General features: G+C 39.4%; 2 protein-coding genes across 4 annotated transcripts in view; one reads left to right on the plus strand and one right to left on the minus strand.

Moving 5' to 3' along the window:
* Positions 1–18,961, minus strand: part of LOC110990282 (uncharacterized) — a 93,492-nt gene that overhangs the window by 61,653 nt on the left and 12,878 nt on the right. The window lies entirely within an intron of this gene.
* On the plus strand, positions 1,163–17,959 carry LOC147796694 (MAM and LDL-receptor class A domain-containing protein 1-like). Its single transcript, XM_087146822.1, has 15 exons — positions 1,163–1,310; positions 1,528–1,557; positions 3,676–3,834; positions 6,328–6,593; positions 6,845–6,926; positions 8,489–8,647; positions 10,534–10,799; positions 11,049–11,130; positions 12,427–12,585; positions 12,925–13,190; positions 13,448–13,529; positions 13,807–13,971; positions 14,960–15,228; positions 16,760–16,847; positions 17,054–17,959. Exons 1-15 carry the CDS (start codon positions 1,262–1,264, stop codon positions 17,056–17,058), a joined length of 2,127 nt encoding a protein of 708 aa, XP_087002948.1. The 5' UTR covers positions 1,163–1,261; the 3' UTR covers positions 17,059–17,959.

An 18,961-nucleotide genomic window follows, 5' to 3' on the forward strand; every position in this document is an offset into this window, starting at 1 on the left:
ATTAATTTTCAGGCGATTCGGACAATTTTCGCCGCAGACATCTATTCAAAATTCATTTTTCGGAATTTTTAACCTGTCGATAAAGGAGGCTCGACAATAAGGTGACGTCATCAGTAGATGATTTGAAGAATACTATACTCCAACAGACTAACACCGTTGAAAACAACTCGATACCTATTACCACTTTTAAACAATAAGACCACTTCCGGTTTCGACAGGAAATTCACGTGATTTGACTCACACGAGATGAATTCAAGACCACATTTTATCCTGGCACTTGTTTCAAACAGAATATTGTGGTGGGCCACGCTTGATTTTATATCATGGATTTTTATAAATTTAACGGAACATTTAAATATTCAAAATTTAATAATAATCAGTCGATGATGTCATAATCACACAAAAATTTTAGTATTATTTTTGTTTTACAGTTAGTGCTTTCTGTAACTTTGACGACGATCAACGATTACTAAGGTACCAAAATGAGGCCTCAAAAACGTGTACAAAGTGAATGGGCTGAAACAAATATTGAAAAATTAATAATAGATCACTTGATGACGTCATCATGATGACAGGTTTCTAAAACCATATATGCGTAAGGGCTCTTTATTGGTACAAGTTTGATGAAGATCCAAAGTTGCAGAAGCACGAAAGTGGCTGTTACAAAAAGGGCACAAAACAAATGTGCTTTTGAGCAGGTGAGGAAGGAAAAAATAAGGACAGAAGTAATGCCTTTTTCGCAAAATTGCGAAAAAGCAAAATGAAAAAGAACACAAAGAAGGCCTTTTTCGCAAAGCCCAAAAAAGCCGAAAGAAAAAAAAACGGAAGAAACAGAATGACTTTTTCGCAAAATTGTGAAAAAGCCAACGAGAAATGTGTTTGTGTAGAAACACTGCCGTATAAAGCTTGTCTTATTCGCCGCGTTAATTAATGTTTTACTTTGTTATCTATTTTGAATTTGGTTTAAACATCGAGATCACTCGTGATACCCAGTTTGTGACTTCGTAATACGTACACGCATGCCCCGCTGATTGCAAACTTCATCATATGATCACTCAAGCCGCGCCTTACCTTCCGCTTCCGTGGTTCCATGCGCAGTGGGCGTGGTTTAACCTGAAGTGAAGCCAGACAGTACCAATCGGATTGGAACATTTGGCTAAGTTCAGGAACGCCGTCTGGTGACAATTAATAAGAGTTCTATATAAGAGGAGAGCTCGAACTGCTTTGGAATCGTCACGGCATCTTGCACAGAGAAGCCATCATGAATAGAACTGGCATCGTAGCACTTTCTATCACCATTCTACTACTTGGTAAATTCATCGTGTGAATAGCAGATCGTTTGATAGTTTGAGGCATTCTTCAAACACTCCTATTCAAACGATTTATATTTTGACTATTTTACTTCAAGGGTTAATTGAAGTGACAATGCACCTCAATTCGTTAGTGCACAGTTAGATAGTTTGTTGAAAATATACACATGCCGATTTTGACTGATCGTGGTTTTCTGCATTTTTCTGCTTCCAACAGTGGGGTGTGGCGCAAAAGGCGTCGTTAAAGGTAAGAAATCATAAAGCAGGTTTATATTAGGAATTTTTGTCTTACTTATGACGACTTGATGACTGCTTTGCCATGACATGGTCCATTTGGCCGTTTCAAAACCAAAAAAGAGATTTTAATTACTGTAATCTGTCATTAGGACCAAGTTAAGAAAGTAGTCTCTAGTCCCCGCTGGCTCCCCTCCCCGAATTATTTGTTGTCGATTTGTAATGAGCCTCCTTTGTTTGATAATTGTTTCTGATGGAATATGTAGCTGTTTATCCGGTCAGAGCAGAAATTAAAGATGCAAATTGACGAATGCAATTGACGGTCCTTTGTTATTCAAAGCACATGTGCGCAAGTTTACGCGCGCTGGACTCGGAGCACGCCAGGTATGCGCAACGATTTTAGTCTAAAATGTGTGGTCTTCACGTGCACACTGACCGCGCGCTAGAACCCGGTTTGAAAACCCAGTACCATCTGTCTTTCTGGTGCCAGCTCAGGGCTGATACGTTCTATCGAAAGTCATTAAATATGGTAGTTACCTCTTGAGACAGAATGGTATAATCAACAGACTTTTTCTTAGAAAAATCTGCCATGCATCTTAGGGAATGAGTGCCTAATCTCCAAAAGCTCGGGCGAGAAAGTAATTTACATTTGGTCCAATCAGAGATGTATAACAAGTCCCTAATTTTTGAGACTCGAGTCGATTAATTCGGCAAAAAAACTGGAGTCAAATATTTTGTTCGAGTCGATTCGAATCACCGACATTTGAAAACAATGCCATAAAAAGAAACAAGAGAGAGAGAGTCCCTTTTCGGGAAATTTTAAATTACCTCTAAAGTGGTTACGCCACATCCTACTCTTGATGATAACACGATTTGAACACTATAAACCAGTAAGGTTAGTCATAGCCATTTTTTTCGCATAGAAGCTTGCTTTTATGAGGTACTAGGGTAACGTCGAGTCATTTAATAGTAGGGACTCAAGTCGAGTAGTTTACCCAGCAGGACTCAAGTTGAGTCGAGTTTCCAAAAAGAAATTGTGAGTCATTGCAACTCCGAGTCTAATCTGTCACGATTTATATCAGCCGGCAACTCAGTTGACAGTAATATTGAATTGACCATAGCAAAGGCTTGACAGGAATGTTTGTTGTGGTCAACCGAATGACTTGATTTCGCTGACACACAGAAAGTAATGTACTCTTTTAAAGAGCAAACTGTCAGAAAAAGCGTTTTTAAATTAGCACGATGTCCCAGCTTTAACATGAGGCAGACTATGTATTATCAACTTGGCTTAGTGGCCATTCAAAATGTTCGGGTTTAAAAAAAGGGAATAATACGTGAGAACTTCGCGTGTCGGACAGTATTCTGCTCTGCATGTGCATTCTTTTGCAACTTCGTCCTCAGGTACGGATAGAAAACGCTAACGTACAGCAAGTGACACCATATCACGCAAGTGGAAGCACACGTACAAAACACGAGAAGAAGCGTGCATGATTAACTGGTTCCTACCCAAGTAAACATGCACAATAGGCCTACGGGGACGACGGAGAGCCCACAAAACGTCGTACCTTCCTCAATGTTCCCCACTGCTTTTGGATTATCGTTCCCTATTGCTTCTCTGGATTTGGGAACCACGGTCCCAGACGATAGTCTTGTCTTATACCAGGCAAGATATGGGACGGTGTGGTACCCCCCTTACCTGTCCAATCCCTATACACACTCTAGACTATTGTTACCTAACACATCCTCCCTTGGAAATCTGTAAAGAATTCCTGAGATTCCAATCAAACAATGACCAACACCAAGGCGCGGGGGGGTTCTCTCCCTCCCATATCTTGCTTCAAATGTCTTGTTTTCAGTTCAGATGCATGTAATTTGCATAAAGATGAGGAAATGCCTATTATATGCCATCGATTGTATCAAACAGGCTACTTTGATTTGTCGACATCAATGATGAATTCACAGTTTTTCATCTGTAATCTAATACCATTTGGATTATTTTTGAGAACCAATGTCAAATGGTCTTGCAGTGGAAAACTGAAGTCAGGGGTATGTAAACACCTGAACCATTCCTAAGCTAGGTTTAGCCTTTGCAATCGGCTCTAAGAAAGCTTTGCTATTCATTCGTCCTCAGACTCGGGTCTCAAGTTCTCAGATCTGAGTTGTGACTTTGATTCCAACACCCTCTGTGGGTACAAAAACAACCGAAACGATGACTTTGACTGGCTCCTAAATAGTGGCCCAACCTACAGTGGCGGCACTGGACCCAATGCAGACCATACCACAGGAAATCGTAAGTAAAAGAAGTGTACACTTACGGAGATGGGGAGGGTCAAGAGTCATCTTTCTTCATTTAATACTCTTATTTGGTACTTCAAGTAGTAGAAACTGCTAAAATAGCATCCTTAATGCTAAGAGGTTTTTGGTCTTTTTCGCAAGTTTACGAATGACCTGATAGGGGCGGACACGGTCTTGCCTACCTTCAAGCAAGCTAGCTCGCCTGCATAATGTCTACTATTCAGCGCTTTCTGGACGTCTGTCCTCATCCAGCCTATGCCATGATCAATTGCTTTTTACAACGTTGAAAATATCTATGTAGACCTGTACCTCTTCCACATCGTCCTTGATCCCAAATTTTCTGTTCGCGTCCCTCGATTCCACAGCGAGCTCTTGCGCGCTTGGACAGCATTCGGAGCTCGAACTGAAGTGCCTCCCGATTCAATCAGCCAGGTTATTAACCGTCAGATTAATAGCATCATCTTGGCTCAATCGGCTGACGATGAGAATTCTGTTTGGCGGCTCTTGTCCTGCGGCTCTTGTCACCTTCTGCACCCCTCCACCGGACGCTGGCTGGAAGCAGATCTTCGTCTTCCCCTTCGAGAATCCGTCCCGATCTGGACGGACTCTCACTCTCTTCCAAGACCCTTTACGACACCTTAAAACCATTTTGTCAACTCTCACCCCGCCTTTACTCAAACTTACTGGCACCGAATCGGCTTTTTCAAGGACCCTCACTGCTCCATCCCCTGGACCCAGATAAACAAACCTCCCACATCAAAAAAGGAGAATTCCAGTTCCGACTTCTTCACAACGCTCATCCCTCTCTTCCGGTTCTCTATCAACTGAATTCTGACATCTCCCCCTGTTACAGATGGTGCGGAGAGGAAGGACCCTCATTCACCTCTTCGTCCTCTGTCCTGCCATCCTACCCGCGCTCAACTTTCTCCACGACCTGTTGGGCCGTCTGCCTCCCGACCTTAATCTCGACTTTAAATTTGACCTCTGCTGGATCCTAATCCCCCACGCCAGGAGTCGTAGCCGGAATTTTTCTCATGGTCAGCCCCCAAAACGTCATCTACTCGTCTTATCGCTCCGTCCGTTTCCCCGATCCTCTCGTCGTGTCTCGTGGTCTGAATCCAATTCACTATAATCACCTTAAATTAAGAATAAATTGTGATGTTGACGTTATTGCGTGATTCATTGTTGAATACTGAATATTTAATTTTCTGCCTTAGGGTTTGTACACTTTTTACTACACGCTATTAATTTTGACCAAGAGTTATTAACAGAACGAAAAGAAATCATTCTACTGTCCTTTTCATTCGATTACAAATATCCCCAAGAGTCAAAATATCAAATAATATTAAATAATATGAAAATCTTTCAGTGTAAACGCAAATAACGTTACATCAACTTGAAGGAGCAGTTTTTCTGCATGTGTTTTTAGGCCATTGACATTGTACGTTTTTAAGCCACCAGTATGGTAACTTCGCCATGTTGGATCGATAGCAAAGATCATGATACAATAATATTTCAAGGGGATAACGTCAGGATGACGTCGTCAACTGATTTGTTATTGATTTTTAAAAAAATGTACACATTTTCAAGTCACCGTTTTGGTAAATTCCCGATGTTTGATTGTCATTTAAACTACAGCCAACTAAGACCTCGATAAAAGAATTTTGTTTAATTTATGACTTTATGATGACGTGATCACCTATTTATTAAATTGGTTTTTGGATATTTAGTTCCCCCATAGGTTTTGTACACGTTTTTCAACAGCAAATCGTTGGGACTCTGGTTAATCTTACTTACTCCATATAAGTAGTCCACAATGGATACAGGGTCCCAGGAAAGAATCGTCAAATGAGATCATGGGGGTCACGTGACATGAGGGTAAAGCTGCAGTTTTTCTCCATATTAAGTTTTGTACATCATTGTTTTCCTACTAAACACTAATGAGTGAGAAGTCCTTAACTTCGGTTCAAGATTACTATGAGAAGGAAAGAGAAATTAATTCTCCCTTTCGTTTGATTACAAATATACCCAGTAGTTAAATATCAACTAATATTTTATATTTGTTTTTCATTTTGACAGCAAATCACGCGACATGCACTAAAAGGAACAATTTTTCTGCATGTGTTTTAACCCATTAACTTTGTACATGTTTTTAAACCACCATAAAGGTACCTTTGACATCAGTGATCGTTGTCAAAGTTAAAGCGAACAAGGACCCTGATGCAATTATCATTAAAAATTGACGACGTTATGATGACATCATAATCTTGTGGTTTTTCTAAATTAACTTTTTTTATATTTTATTTTTCCCCATTAAACAATTTCAAGTCCAAAACAGCTCTGGTTGTGGCTACAACCACTACCTTTAGTTTTTATTATTTCAGAAATTAGGAAAACAGACGTTCTTTGATTGACAGAAGTATCTTGATAAAGATGATCTGTGCCTAATGATGATTTTTCGTTGTCATTTTCTTGGTTTGATTAATAGCGAGCGGTTTTTACATATATACCAAGGCATCGTCACAAGATTCAGGTGATCGAGCTCGACTTGATGCCGTCAAGGCAACTGCACCTGCTACTGGCGCCTGTGTTAGATTTTGGTATCACATGCGCGGGTCACGCATGGGGACATTGACAGTGTACACAGGTGACGAGAAAGGGGGTCTTGGCCCTTCTCGTTGGTCCAAGAAAGGTGATTCTGGTGACTACTGGCAGGAAGCATCGATAAATATCTACCCAGGAAGTGAATTTCAGGCAAGGAATGGTGCAGCAGATGAGTAGATTTCTGCTTTAAACTCTCATTAGTATATTGAATTCGGGGTCATCTAAAACGGTTTGTGTGCAATATGGTGATCATTCATAAGTTTGTATCTCGAGGCTCAGTGATGAACTGTGACGATGAATTAAATTTAGAAAAAAATGTTAGGCGTATTTTCCCCTTTATCTTCAGAGAGATATTTCGTCCTAACTAGTTGTATGAATCTTTCTTTGTGTTATTTCTGCAGATTACTTTCGTTGGAGAATGTAGAACGAGCTATGAAAATGATATTGCCATTGACGACATCGTCGTTTTGGAAAGGCAATGCAGTACGTATGGTTTGCCGTTAGGTTAAGATATATTTCTCGCGGTGAAAAGAAGGTGCACCTACTATAATAAACATTTCAAATCTTGAAAATTTGATACACCCCAATTTTTCGAATGGTCGGTACTTAAGGCGTGTACGCCGAGTGGCAGCTCATGATGTTCGTCTGCATGCGAAAGCTTCCCCTGTGTCACCATGCATGGAACAGGATTGACACGGATTGCCTTTTGTGATTGTCATTCATATGTCATAAATTTATGGTTAGCATGAAGTGCTCTTTGTGCCTTTCGAGAGAAATGACATGTATTGTCAATATGTAGAAGCACTCCCGACTTTTTTGTTTACTTCTTGTGGGGGGGCACTGCATGTGCTACTATTTCTTAAATATTGACTTTCTGACTTATTTTTGGTTGGGAATCAATTGGCAGCAGCTCTTGGGATGTTGTGCTTGTAATTCAAAAGTTTAAAAATGATTTTTGGGGGAACTGTTTGTACGTAGGCCTATTGACAGCAATTAAAACAATTTTATTTTTCTCATCTTACGGTGGCAGTTTTGTGGGGTGGGGACTAATTCTCTAACCGTACATTGTTTCATGAAAGAAAAATGAGCTTTTCAACACCTGCCAAACAGGAAATAATCATGTCCAGTCGACTTTGTTTTTATCAGGTTGTTTTATGTTGCACTCCAAGCAATTAATTAGTGAAACTTACAATTGGTTATTTTTTCACGCGTAATACATAGGTATATTTCCTTGTCATTCAAGACAGATGTTGTGTGCATCTAGATGAATTATGTATGCAGAAAACCGTGTATTTTACATAAAATCACCCGCTATTATGTAAAATATGTATGTGTTTAATAACTGGCGTTGGTCTAGGACAGTGCGGCCTTGGCCTCCGATGGCAATGAGCGGTAAAAACTTTTTGATGTACATACATTAAGTAAACTCTTATAAGCTAATTTCAAAATAAGTTTTGGCCTGTAGACTACAGGATACATGCGATGAACTTTTTTTAGAATTACTTTTTGTATTTGTCTTCCCATCTTTAACGTATGAAGACTGTATGACACACTCTCTGAGTTACATGATCTGAAAAGTGAATTTTCTACACAATGAAAATTGACCAAGCATTTCTGGACAAGAGGGGGCGCTTTTGCATTGATGTTAAGAAAGACAAAGGACACTGTTTGCATGTTATCATTGTGAACTCCAAATGTGCTTGTAGAAAACGTTACTCACAAAAGGTTGCTTTTCGACTTATTGCCAAAGGAAATGTCATCTACGACAGTGTTTGTTTACAAACATCTAGCATTCTTTTGCGCACATATCAATGCAATATCTAAAGGTTTTTGTGCTTTGGATACCATAATGTTACTGAGAAATATGAAAATGTGCATTAGAATAAAAACCAAAAAGCTCCCCAAATGGATTAAAATTGCAAAATTAACATTTAAAATCAGGTCAGTTGAAACCCAAAGGTACAGCTTCGAGGGTTTCAATAAACGTTACTGAAACATTTCTTTTTCATGGTCCCTTTATTATCAAAATCTTTGTTTGTCCTCAGGCTCGTATGCCTCCTTCTCAGATCTGAAGTGCGATTTTGATTCCAAATCCTTTTGTGCGTACAACAACAGTCAAAACGATGACTTCGACTGGATACTCAATAGAGGTTCAACGTACACTGGAGTCAGCGGGCCCGATGTAGACCATAGCAAAGGAGATTGTAAGTAAAAGAAGATGTAGGTAGTGAGGGTGAAGAGTCATCAGCTGCTTCGATGTACTGCCGGGCTGAAGCAGCTACAGTATTGCTTTTGTTTTCCGGCTTTTTCGCATTTTGCCAACAAGCCATTCTTTTTTTTTTGCCTTTTCGCAAATTTCGAAAAAAAGTCTCTTTTGTTATTTTTAAATGGCTTTTTGCAATTTTGTGAAAAAGGCGTTATTTCTGTTCTTTTTGGCCTTTTCGCATTTTTCGAAAGAGTCATTACATCTCTACATTTTTCAGCTTTTTCGCAACTTTGGTAATAAGATTTTGTTGTCCTATTTTCCTTGCAAGTTCGCAATTTTGCGAAAAAGCTTTACTTAAGTTCAGTTTTTTTAAGCTGTTTTGGACACCGGCAGAAACAGCTTTTGTTCTTCTTAGGATTTCTTGGCTTTTCCGCAGGTCGCGGAAAAGGTATTCTTTTCATCGAGAATTTTTTGACTTTTCAAGAAGTTGAAGAAAAGACGTTCTTTTTGTTAAGGTTTTTTGAGGCTATTTCGCAGCTTTTTGTAAAAGACATTGTTTTTATCCTGTTTTTTGCTTTTTCGCATTTTTGCGAAAAGGCTTTGCCTGTTTTTGCCCATTGACTTTATGCACGCATTCAAGATTATACTAAATTGCGTCATGATGACGTCTCTAGTGATTGATTATCAAATTAATGTTAATTTTTAAAAATCCGTATAAAACCATTCGTGGCTTCCCACAACATTCTGTTTGCGGTAAGTGCCAGAGAAAAATTGGGTCTTCAATTCATCTCGCGTGGGTCAAATCCTCCGATCAAAACCTGAAAAGGGCTTACTGTTTAAAAGTGGCAATAGATATCAACTTGTTTTCAACGGTGTTAGTCGGTGGGTGTATTGTATTCTTCAAAACATCTACTAATGAGGTCATGTGATTGTCGATTGTACACTTCGTACACATTTTCAAGCCATCATTTTGTGGTAATTTTGAGATCTTTCATCGTCCTCGAAGCTACAGCCAACAAAGACCCTGATCTATGACACCATGATGACGTCAACACTGAATTTGTGAAATTTATTTTGGATATTTAATTTTCCCCACAGGTTTTGTAGACATTTTTAACAGCCAGTCTTAGGCACTCTACTTAATATGACTTACGGTATTCCATTTATGCACACTCGACATCCACCATGGATAGAGTGTCCAGGAAAAAATAATCAAAATAACATCACCACAGGTCACTTGATATGAGATTAAAGCTGCAGTTTTTCTCTGTAGGTTTAGTACACCTTTTTTCTACGACACTAACGAGTGGGTAGTACTTATCTTCGGCTCAAAGTTACCATGAGGACAAAAGAAAAATCGTATGGTTTACCCTCTGTTATTCGATTTAAACAATACCCAAGAGTCTAAATATCAAGTAACATTTCATAAAAAGTTTCTAATTTAAGCGTAAATAACGTTATATGTACTCAAAGGAGCATTTTTTTTATATTTGTTTTAGTCCATTTTGGTAATTGTGTTTGATCAATATCGAAGTGATAGCCGACAAAGACCTGATACACAAAATTTTCCAAATGGATGACGTCATCATCTGATTTATTATTGATTTTTGGATACTGGTTTCAGCCTATTGAATTTTTACGTTTCCAAGCAACTATTTTGGTAACTGCGATCTTTGATTTTTGTCAATGATACATCCAACAAAGGCAAGAATGCAAAAACTATTCAGATCAATGACGTTTATATTATTTCTGAAATTACGGATCGCAAAACAGACATTCGCTCTTTGAGCGACAGAAATATCTCGATAAAGATGATCTGTACCTAATGATGATTTTCACTTGAAATGCTATTTTTCGTTATCATTTTCTTGGTTTTATTGACAGCGACCGGGTTTTACATATACATCAAGGCAATGTTACAAAATCCAGGAGATCAAGCTCGATTGGATGCCGTCAAGGCAACAGCACCTGCTACTGGCGCCTGTGTTAAATTTTGGTATCACATGTACGGGTCAGGCATGGGGACATTGATGGTGTACACAGGAGACGGCAAAGGGGGTCTTGGCCCTTCTCGTTGGTCAAAGAGCGGTGATTCTGGTAACGTCTGGCAGGAGGCATCCATTAACATCGGTTATGGACTCGATTTTCAGGCAAGAAGTCGTCGTGCAGCATATGAGTAGATTTCTGCTTGGAAATTGTGTTAAATCCAGGGTCATATAAAATGGTTGTGTGTTATAAGGTCATCGTTTTTCACATTCATAAGTTTGTATCGTGAGGTTCAGTGATAAACTGTGCCGAATTAAATTTAGGAAAATAATAGGCGTGTTTTCCCCTTACTTTTTCTTTAGAGAAATATTTAGTTTTTCCTAGATAGATCTGTGTTCATTTTCTCTCCACAGATTTCTTTTGTAGGAGAATGCGGAAGAAACGCGGGAAGTGAAATTGCTGTTGATGACATCATCGTTTTGGAAGGGCAATGCAGTGTGTATTGTTTGCTGTTTGGTTAAGATACACTTCTTGCGTTAAAATGAAGCCGTCACTAGTAATATTTCAAACCTTAGCTTTAATAATTTTTCTCATTTTGCAGGGGTAGTTATGTGGGCTGGGGAGTCATCCTCTTACCTCTGCCTTGTTTCTATTAAAATTGAGCTTTTGAACACCTGCCAAACAAAAGATAGTCATGTCGACTCGAATTGGGAATCAGATTGTTAAAAATGTTGCAAAATCAAAGCACTTAATTAGTGAAACATACAATTGGTTATTTTTCTCACACATAATATGTAAGGATGTGTTGTTTACGACAGATACTTTGGGAATCTAGATGAATTCTGTGAGCAGCCAACAGTGCGAAATCACTTGCTATTAAGTAAAGTTATGTAAAATATGTACGTACTGGCCTTGGCCTCGGACACTGTGGCCTTGGCCTTTAATGGTAGTGGCGAGATCTGGACTAGGCCGGGAGAACTAGGACTCAAATCGGCCTTGTCCTCTACTCCAAAACAGATTATGAAGAATTTAAGATGAACCGCGCGCAACCCATATGCTGTGCATCTTTGTCATTACAAAAGACTATCATTTTCGATATTAGAAGTGCTGTAAATTACAGTTTTTCTATTAACATACGTAAACCATTTTCACAGACTTGACAAAAAAGTTTTAAATGATATCTAGGTATAAAACAGAGGTTAAAGTTATAAGTAAACTCTTAAAGCTCAATAAGCTTTTGCCTGTAGACTATAGGATTCATGCGATGAACTTTTTTTTTAGAATTACTCTGTACCCTTCTCCATTGCATGAAGACTGTATGACATCCTTTTAGAGTTCCATGAACTAAAAAGTGAATTTTCTACATATTAAAAATTGACCAAGCATTTCTGGACAATGGGCGCTTCTGCATGTTGTCATTGTGAACTCTAAAGGTGCGTTTTGAAAACGTTACTGACGAAAGGCTGATCTCCGACTTATTGCCAAAGGAAATGACATCTGCGACAGAGTGTGTTTACAAAAGTCTAGCATTTGTTGCGTAGGCTACATACTAATGCAATGGTTTTTGTGCCGTGGATAATATAATTTTGCTAAGAAATATGGAAATATGCATTAGAATAGAAATAAAAACGCTCCCCAAACGGGTTGGAATAGCAAAGCAAACTTATATATGCTACAAAAAATCAGGTTAACTGAAACCCAAAGGTAGAACTTGAAGGGTTTTAATTGAGAAAATGTACTGAAACTGCATTTCATGGTCCTTGTATTATTGAAATCTTTGTTTGTCCTCAGACAACAAGGCCACCTTCTCAGATCTGGAGTGTAATTTTGATTTCAACGCTTTCTGTGCGTACAAAAACCACCCATACAATGAATTTGACTGGCATCTCCACAGCGGTCCAATATCAGGCCCTGACACTGGGCCCGAAGCAGACCGTACTACGGGAGATCGTAAGTAAAAGAAGAGTACTTATGGAGGTGGGGAGGGTCAACAGTCATCTTTCTACATTGCTGTGATTTGGTACTTGAGTAGTAGAAACTGAGAAGATAGTTCCCCTCATGCTCCAAATTTTGTCTAAAAGTAGCAGATATTAAAAATGAGAAATTTTTTATCAAACGTCAACTGTATTAGAATTCGCATTCTGTTTATTATATCAGTAATTAGGGATCGCAAAACAGACGTTCGCTGATTGAGTGACAGAAATATCTTGATAAAAATGATCTGTACCTAATGATGATTTTCAATTGAATTGTTATTTGTCGTCATCATTTTCTTGGTTTCATTGACAGCAAGCGGATTCTTTATATACAGCAAGGTATCGAGATACATGCAAGGTGATCAAGCTCGATTAGATGGTGTCAAGGCAACGGCACCTGCTACTGGCGCCTGTGTTAGATTTTGGTATTACATGTATGGGGGAGACGAGGGGACATTGACGGTGTACACAGGGGACGGCAGTGGGGGTCTTGGCCCTTCTCGTTGGTCCAGGAAAGGTGATTCTGGTGACTACTGGCACGAGGCATGGATTAATATTTACCCAGGAAGTGATTTTCAGGCAAGGACATACTCAGGAATTATTCCTACGAGTACATATTTTCTTCAGATGTGATCATCAAATCTACTTCTGATTTAAATTAGAAACGTAAATTTAGTTCATTTCAAAAACGTCTATTTCAGTGAATAGGTTCATTGAGAAATAACGTAGGAATAAAAAAAATAAAAGGAAGAAGTGATCAGTACACCTATCTCCAATATTGATCAAAACATAAACTTAATTTACTTAGCTCTGTCTGGGCTCCATCTTTTCTATAGATTACTTTTGTTGGAGAAGGTTCATGGGGTTACAGTTGTGACGTGGCGATAGATGACATCATCGTTCTGGAACGGGAGTGTGGTAGGAACAAGTCTTTGTTTTGGTTCATCGTGATCAAAACATTTATGGTAGAAACACATTTCTGAAAAATGACAATTATGAAGAATTTGAAATAACCAATAGAAACCCGTGTGTTCTTGATCCATCATCAAGACTGAGAACTTTCGACGCTAGAAAAATTGTAAATTACAGGGCCTTTCTACACGAGTAGGATTAAGCACGTTCAGCTGGATTGTTTTTTATATCTCAGTATTAGCATTGTAGATTGATGAAAAGTTAACGTAAATTCCGTCCAAAGACTCAACGGTCCCGCTCTCGGATCTCAACTGTGACTTCGATCCGGGAACGTTTTGTGCGTACAAAAACAGCCAAAGCGACGACTTTGACTGGATACTCAACAGCGGTTCGACCCCGGGCTACATGAAAGGAACTGGGCCCACAGCAGATCATACAACAGAATATTGTAAGTCCAAAACATGAGTGTAAATACGGTTAAAAGTGCCATATGAAATGACAGAATAAATGAATTTGTTGACTGCATTGTAACTCTTTCAACATTGCCCATTTTACCCGTGGGCAGCCGAAGTCTGCGGAGGCCTTGGTTGCAAAAGTATCACGCTTGGTTGGTGTAAAATGTTTCCCGCAAAATGGTCATTTGCCTCAGTACTTAAGAGATAGCATCGTTAATTCAATATTTGCTTTTCATTGACGGCTAGCTATAGCTTAACAAGCCACTAAAATCCATGACACCCAAAGAGCAAATCTTAAACAGGTGGGAACGGTTAATAATTTGGTTCGTCTAAAATTAATTCCGGATTCTGTCCCCTAAGATCTCAGGTCTACCACGCTTTTTTAAGAATCCTTTTCATTATAAGTATGAAGTTTGAAGTCAAATCAAAGGAGTGGATTTATTGTTACGGTCATTTGAAGTTCAAGGCTACACGTGTGCCAGCCTACATGCATCGAGCACCACTGGGGAAAAGTATACATTTTTGGCTGACCTGTCTCGGCGCAATTGGCGCTGCGTAAGAACGGTAGGTTACGTTTTCACGAAAGTGGTGTCAAATGACTGCAAGGGTTAATATTATAACTCCTTAATGCTCAGCTCCTGAAAATATGCAAGCAGAGATATCGGTGGAAAAGTCCAAAGGGGGAGGGTCGTATTCCGCTCCCAGCTATTTTAGGGTTAAGCAACAAGTCTCACCTTTAGCAGGTTTGACCTGGGGGTATATGCCACATATGTGAAAAGGTATATCATCGCCTTAGTGGCAACATGGTGGCAACATGTATTCAAGTAATGAGGCCGGAAGGAAATGATAGGTCAAATATCCGATGTAAGAAAGTCCTGACAAATTCCTGATTTTTATTAAGTGTTATAGCATTAAATGTTATTATAAAAATCACTGGAAATACGAACTGTGATTGTTTTTCTCATTCTGTGGATTTGACAGCAAGAGGGTTCTACATGTACATCGATTCATCGAAGCCAAAACGTCAAGGCGATAAAGCTCGAATAGACAGTACCAAAGCAATTGCACCTGCCACTGGTGCCTGCGTTAGATTTTGGTATCACATGTACGGGAAAGGCATAGGGTCCTTAAGGATGTACACAGGTGACGACAAAGGGGGTCTTGGCCCCTTACGTTGGTCAAAGAAGGGTAACTCTGCTTACGTGTGGCGTGAAACATCGATTGACATCGACCCTAATAAGGAATTTTGGGTAAGGAACTAAGCAACTTTTGATAATTATACATCATTCCTAGTGTAAAAATGGTTATTCATAAATATGTCAGTTTCCCTATTCAACAACTCCTCATATAACCGTTTATTAAACATGCAATAATGCTTAAATCACGCACTGGCATCTAGCTGTGAAACAGTTTAATCGATCCGGGTTGGTCAAGAGTCTGCACTAACGCGGCTTGTCACGCACGGGCACGCCAAATCCATATAACAAGATTCTTCTGGACTACTTGCACAAGGAATACACCATTAAATGGACGGGGGTAATAGGGGAAATGACAGTACAAGATCCTTGGAAATGTATCATATATTGATTTCCTTTGACACTCTGACTAAAATGGTATTTATGAACGGGAGTAAATATATGCTTGAATTAAGACCGCACTATGGGACCCAGATTCCAGGTCAGTCTGACCCAGGTGTTTCTAGAGCGCGGCTCAGAAGAATGAACGCTAATACTAGAGGGATTTTACATGAGCGATGTGTGCGCATAACCAAGGATCTTTGTGCTGAGCTTCGTCGAGCGCCCACGGACTCGACACAGTGCAAGCAGTATAAATGCAGATACAGGCGCATGACAGGTACGTCAGTTCGCGATAAATCGCCGTTATTATTATTTTTTTATGTTACGAATCTTATGTTCTGGCTGCATACACATAGCTCAAAACTGATGCAGCCAGAATCGGACAGAATTTCATGACTCAGTCGTACGTATCATGAAAGAATAATGCCTTATGAACTCTAGGCTACTCAGCAAAACGATTGGCAACTAGTATTAGGAAAGTCAAAGTGGAGGTTTTCTACGTTTCCTCAGACCAGGGAGTAACGTTATATGTATAAGCGACAATGGGTCTAGGATCGAGTCATCAGTGTTGTAATCGAGACCATCACAAGACATAAGACCGGATACAAGACCAGACACAAGGTCATGCACAAGACCAGTCACAAGTAACAGGGTGAACAATGACAAAGGAATGCTTTTGTTGCACTTCATTTTAATAGTTTGTGACTTGAATGTAGACTATGGGTCTTGTGTTGGTCTTGTGTTGGTCTCGACTACAACACTGCGAGTCATCCTGAAAGACTCTTCCATCAAAATTTGCAGCCTCAAAAGTTTGAAATTAAAATGTATTTTTGTGTCTGAACTCCTTACTTTCAGTCGTCTGATCTTAACACTTTGTGGCAGACAGTGCATAGGTATCGTGTATGTCTAGCCGCACTGTTGTTGACGTGCATGTGTAGCTGACACTTACAGCCTCGTTTTCAAACGCGGAGGTGCGCGCATTGATGCTAAACGCGTTGTAGTGGGATCCTTCTATGCCTTCGCCTGCGGCGTGGGCATTAGTCGCGTCCATTCTCCTGAGCCGGTCACCAGCGAAGCACATATATATTCCCTTATTAAATAACCTTTCGTGATAATCGCGAAATTGTTTGTTATAACCTCATCATTGTTCACAAATCAGTTTGACCTAACGACATACTGACATGCATTTGGATTCTATATACAGATTACTTTCGTAGCTGAATGCGGCTTGAGTTTCCTGAGCGACATAGCTATCGATGACATAAGCGTACAGGAAGGACCGTGTGATACATGTACGTACATGTACTTGCTTCCCTTGGTTCAGATGTAGGCCTTTGCGTACATCATCAGACTAGTTTCAACTGATTTTTAAGACCCTTATAATGCGTCAGGTGTATTTCACGTAATATATGTTTTGTAATGTTTGGAGAATAAATCCCTGTATGATGGACCTCAGTATGGACGAGATTAAAACGTGTGTCTTTCTTTCCTTATGCAGCTTGATTTCTCCTGAATGTGACGCATCTGAATGACAAAAGAATCATGAAATAGTCTTTTCGTTGAGCTACTAGTCGACAGCATTCGCAAAACTCTGGTGGTAGCGATTCAACACGGTGTTGCTATTGCTTTGTCACCATGTTTCGATGCTAAACATAAGATTCCAATTCTTAAACCTCACTGTTCACTGGCTAAACATCCATCAAAACTTCAAAAATATTTTGCATATATGTTTACAAACTGATTTAGAGAAAGCGCGTCGAAAAGTGTTTAACAACTATACACAGTTTCTGCAATTAGACTGGCTTTCAATTGATCATTTAGTTTTAAATATCATCCCAATAGGCAAGTATAGGTTTCTTTTCCTTCGCTTATGTCGTAGTTCATTCAGAAAGTATTTCAAGTTATAAATTATTTTATTTAAGCATGCCAATCTGGACTCCCGATATTTGTTGATTTTTAAGGTATATGACAGTTGTCGGTACAGATTTTAATATTTGATAATGAACTTATGAACTAATGAAGTTAATTCAGTTAATTGTTGAAATTTTTAAAGGCGATATCCCCAGATATTGTAGCCTTTATTAAAACTCCCTTCAAAACACGGTTTTCAACGTGTACAATTCAGCATGCTAATGTTACTTTTAAATATAATTAAACGAACGCATCGCAAACCAAATTATGCCTTCTCGTTTCGCAAATAATAATTAAGTGAATTGAGTGATGCAGAATGCACAAAGACAATCAGTTCACATGGAGTATTCCTCATAAATTTCTCTAACATTTCACAAATTTATTCTTTTGTTTTTTGAGGTAAAGGTTTTCACTTGTGTTTCACTCTTTTGACCTGCCCCTGTGGTAATTTCTAAGGTTGGTGTTATTAAAGGATTAATCAAGCTACAACTTATTTGCCCGGTGTTCTCCCAGTCTTTCCATTTCGAATTGTCACATTTACGAGTACTTTGCCAGCCATATTTCGAGAAATTCAGTATGAATGATTGAGTTTGTCATTGCTAACCCCGTCAGGACTGGTCTTGCGAACGGACCTACGACTGGACTTGTGAAGGGACTCGTAATGGACTCAACTGCACCGCCAACACAAGTGCTGAATAAAACTGCCTGGGACGAAAGGCAACACACGACTAGCCGCATTGGCGACAAGTAGTCGAGTGACTTAGCCATGCTTTCTTACTTTCCAAGAAATAGGGCTGTACATTTCAGGAATGCGTTTCAAATTACCCCTGGTGCATTGTGCAGCTGCGAGGAACAACAAAGCGCTTCGAATTGCATGCCAGTGGTATATTATGCAGAGGGTCAAATTATGGGGCGGGTTCGAGCGATGGCCATTTTTCGGCCATTGTCATCCGAACGATGGATGGTTTGACTATCGTTTCCATTATTTCAAACAGGGGAAAGGAGCATGGTCGCATCTCTGGTATTCAGAAGAAATTTCATAGCTTGAGAGGAAACAATTGGCACGAACTATTGCTACATGCAGATGTGATTGGCCACGAGCGCAACAAGAGATGCCAGCGACGACAGAAGGTGAGTGGCCATCGGTTTCACAAAACAGTTGCGATTACAACCGTTCGCCAGAAACTCTGCGTGCATGTTGCTACGTTGCAATTACCAGGTGGTCGAACTTTAGTAACGCCTGCACTTGCCAAGTATTGACAAACGGGGAGCGCAAGAGGGCGCTTGGATACTTACAAATCACCGTTGAAACACAAAACACAATTGATGAATATGCTTCTAAACTGATTTTGATATTCATTTTCATAGAGTTAAATCAAAACCAAATTGTTCACGCTGACCTAGTTACGTGAAGTGGTGCTTCTTTTGATGGGTTACGTGGGAAGTAATTAGCCTGTATGGAAGGCAGAGAGAATTGTTATAATTAAATAAAGTT

Source organism: Acanthaster planci, linkage group LG15 (assembly GCF_054643075.1).
Source record: "Acanthaster planci isolate LZ-2023a linkage group LG15, COTS_SCS, whole genome shotgun sequence".
NCBI classification, from domain to species: domain Eukaryota; kingdom Metazoa; phylum Echinodermata; class Asteroidea; order Valvatida; family Acanthasteridae; genus Acanthaster; species Acanthaster planci.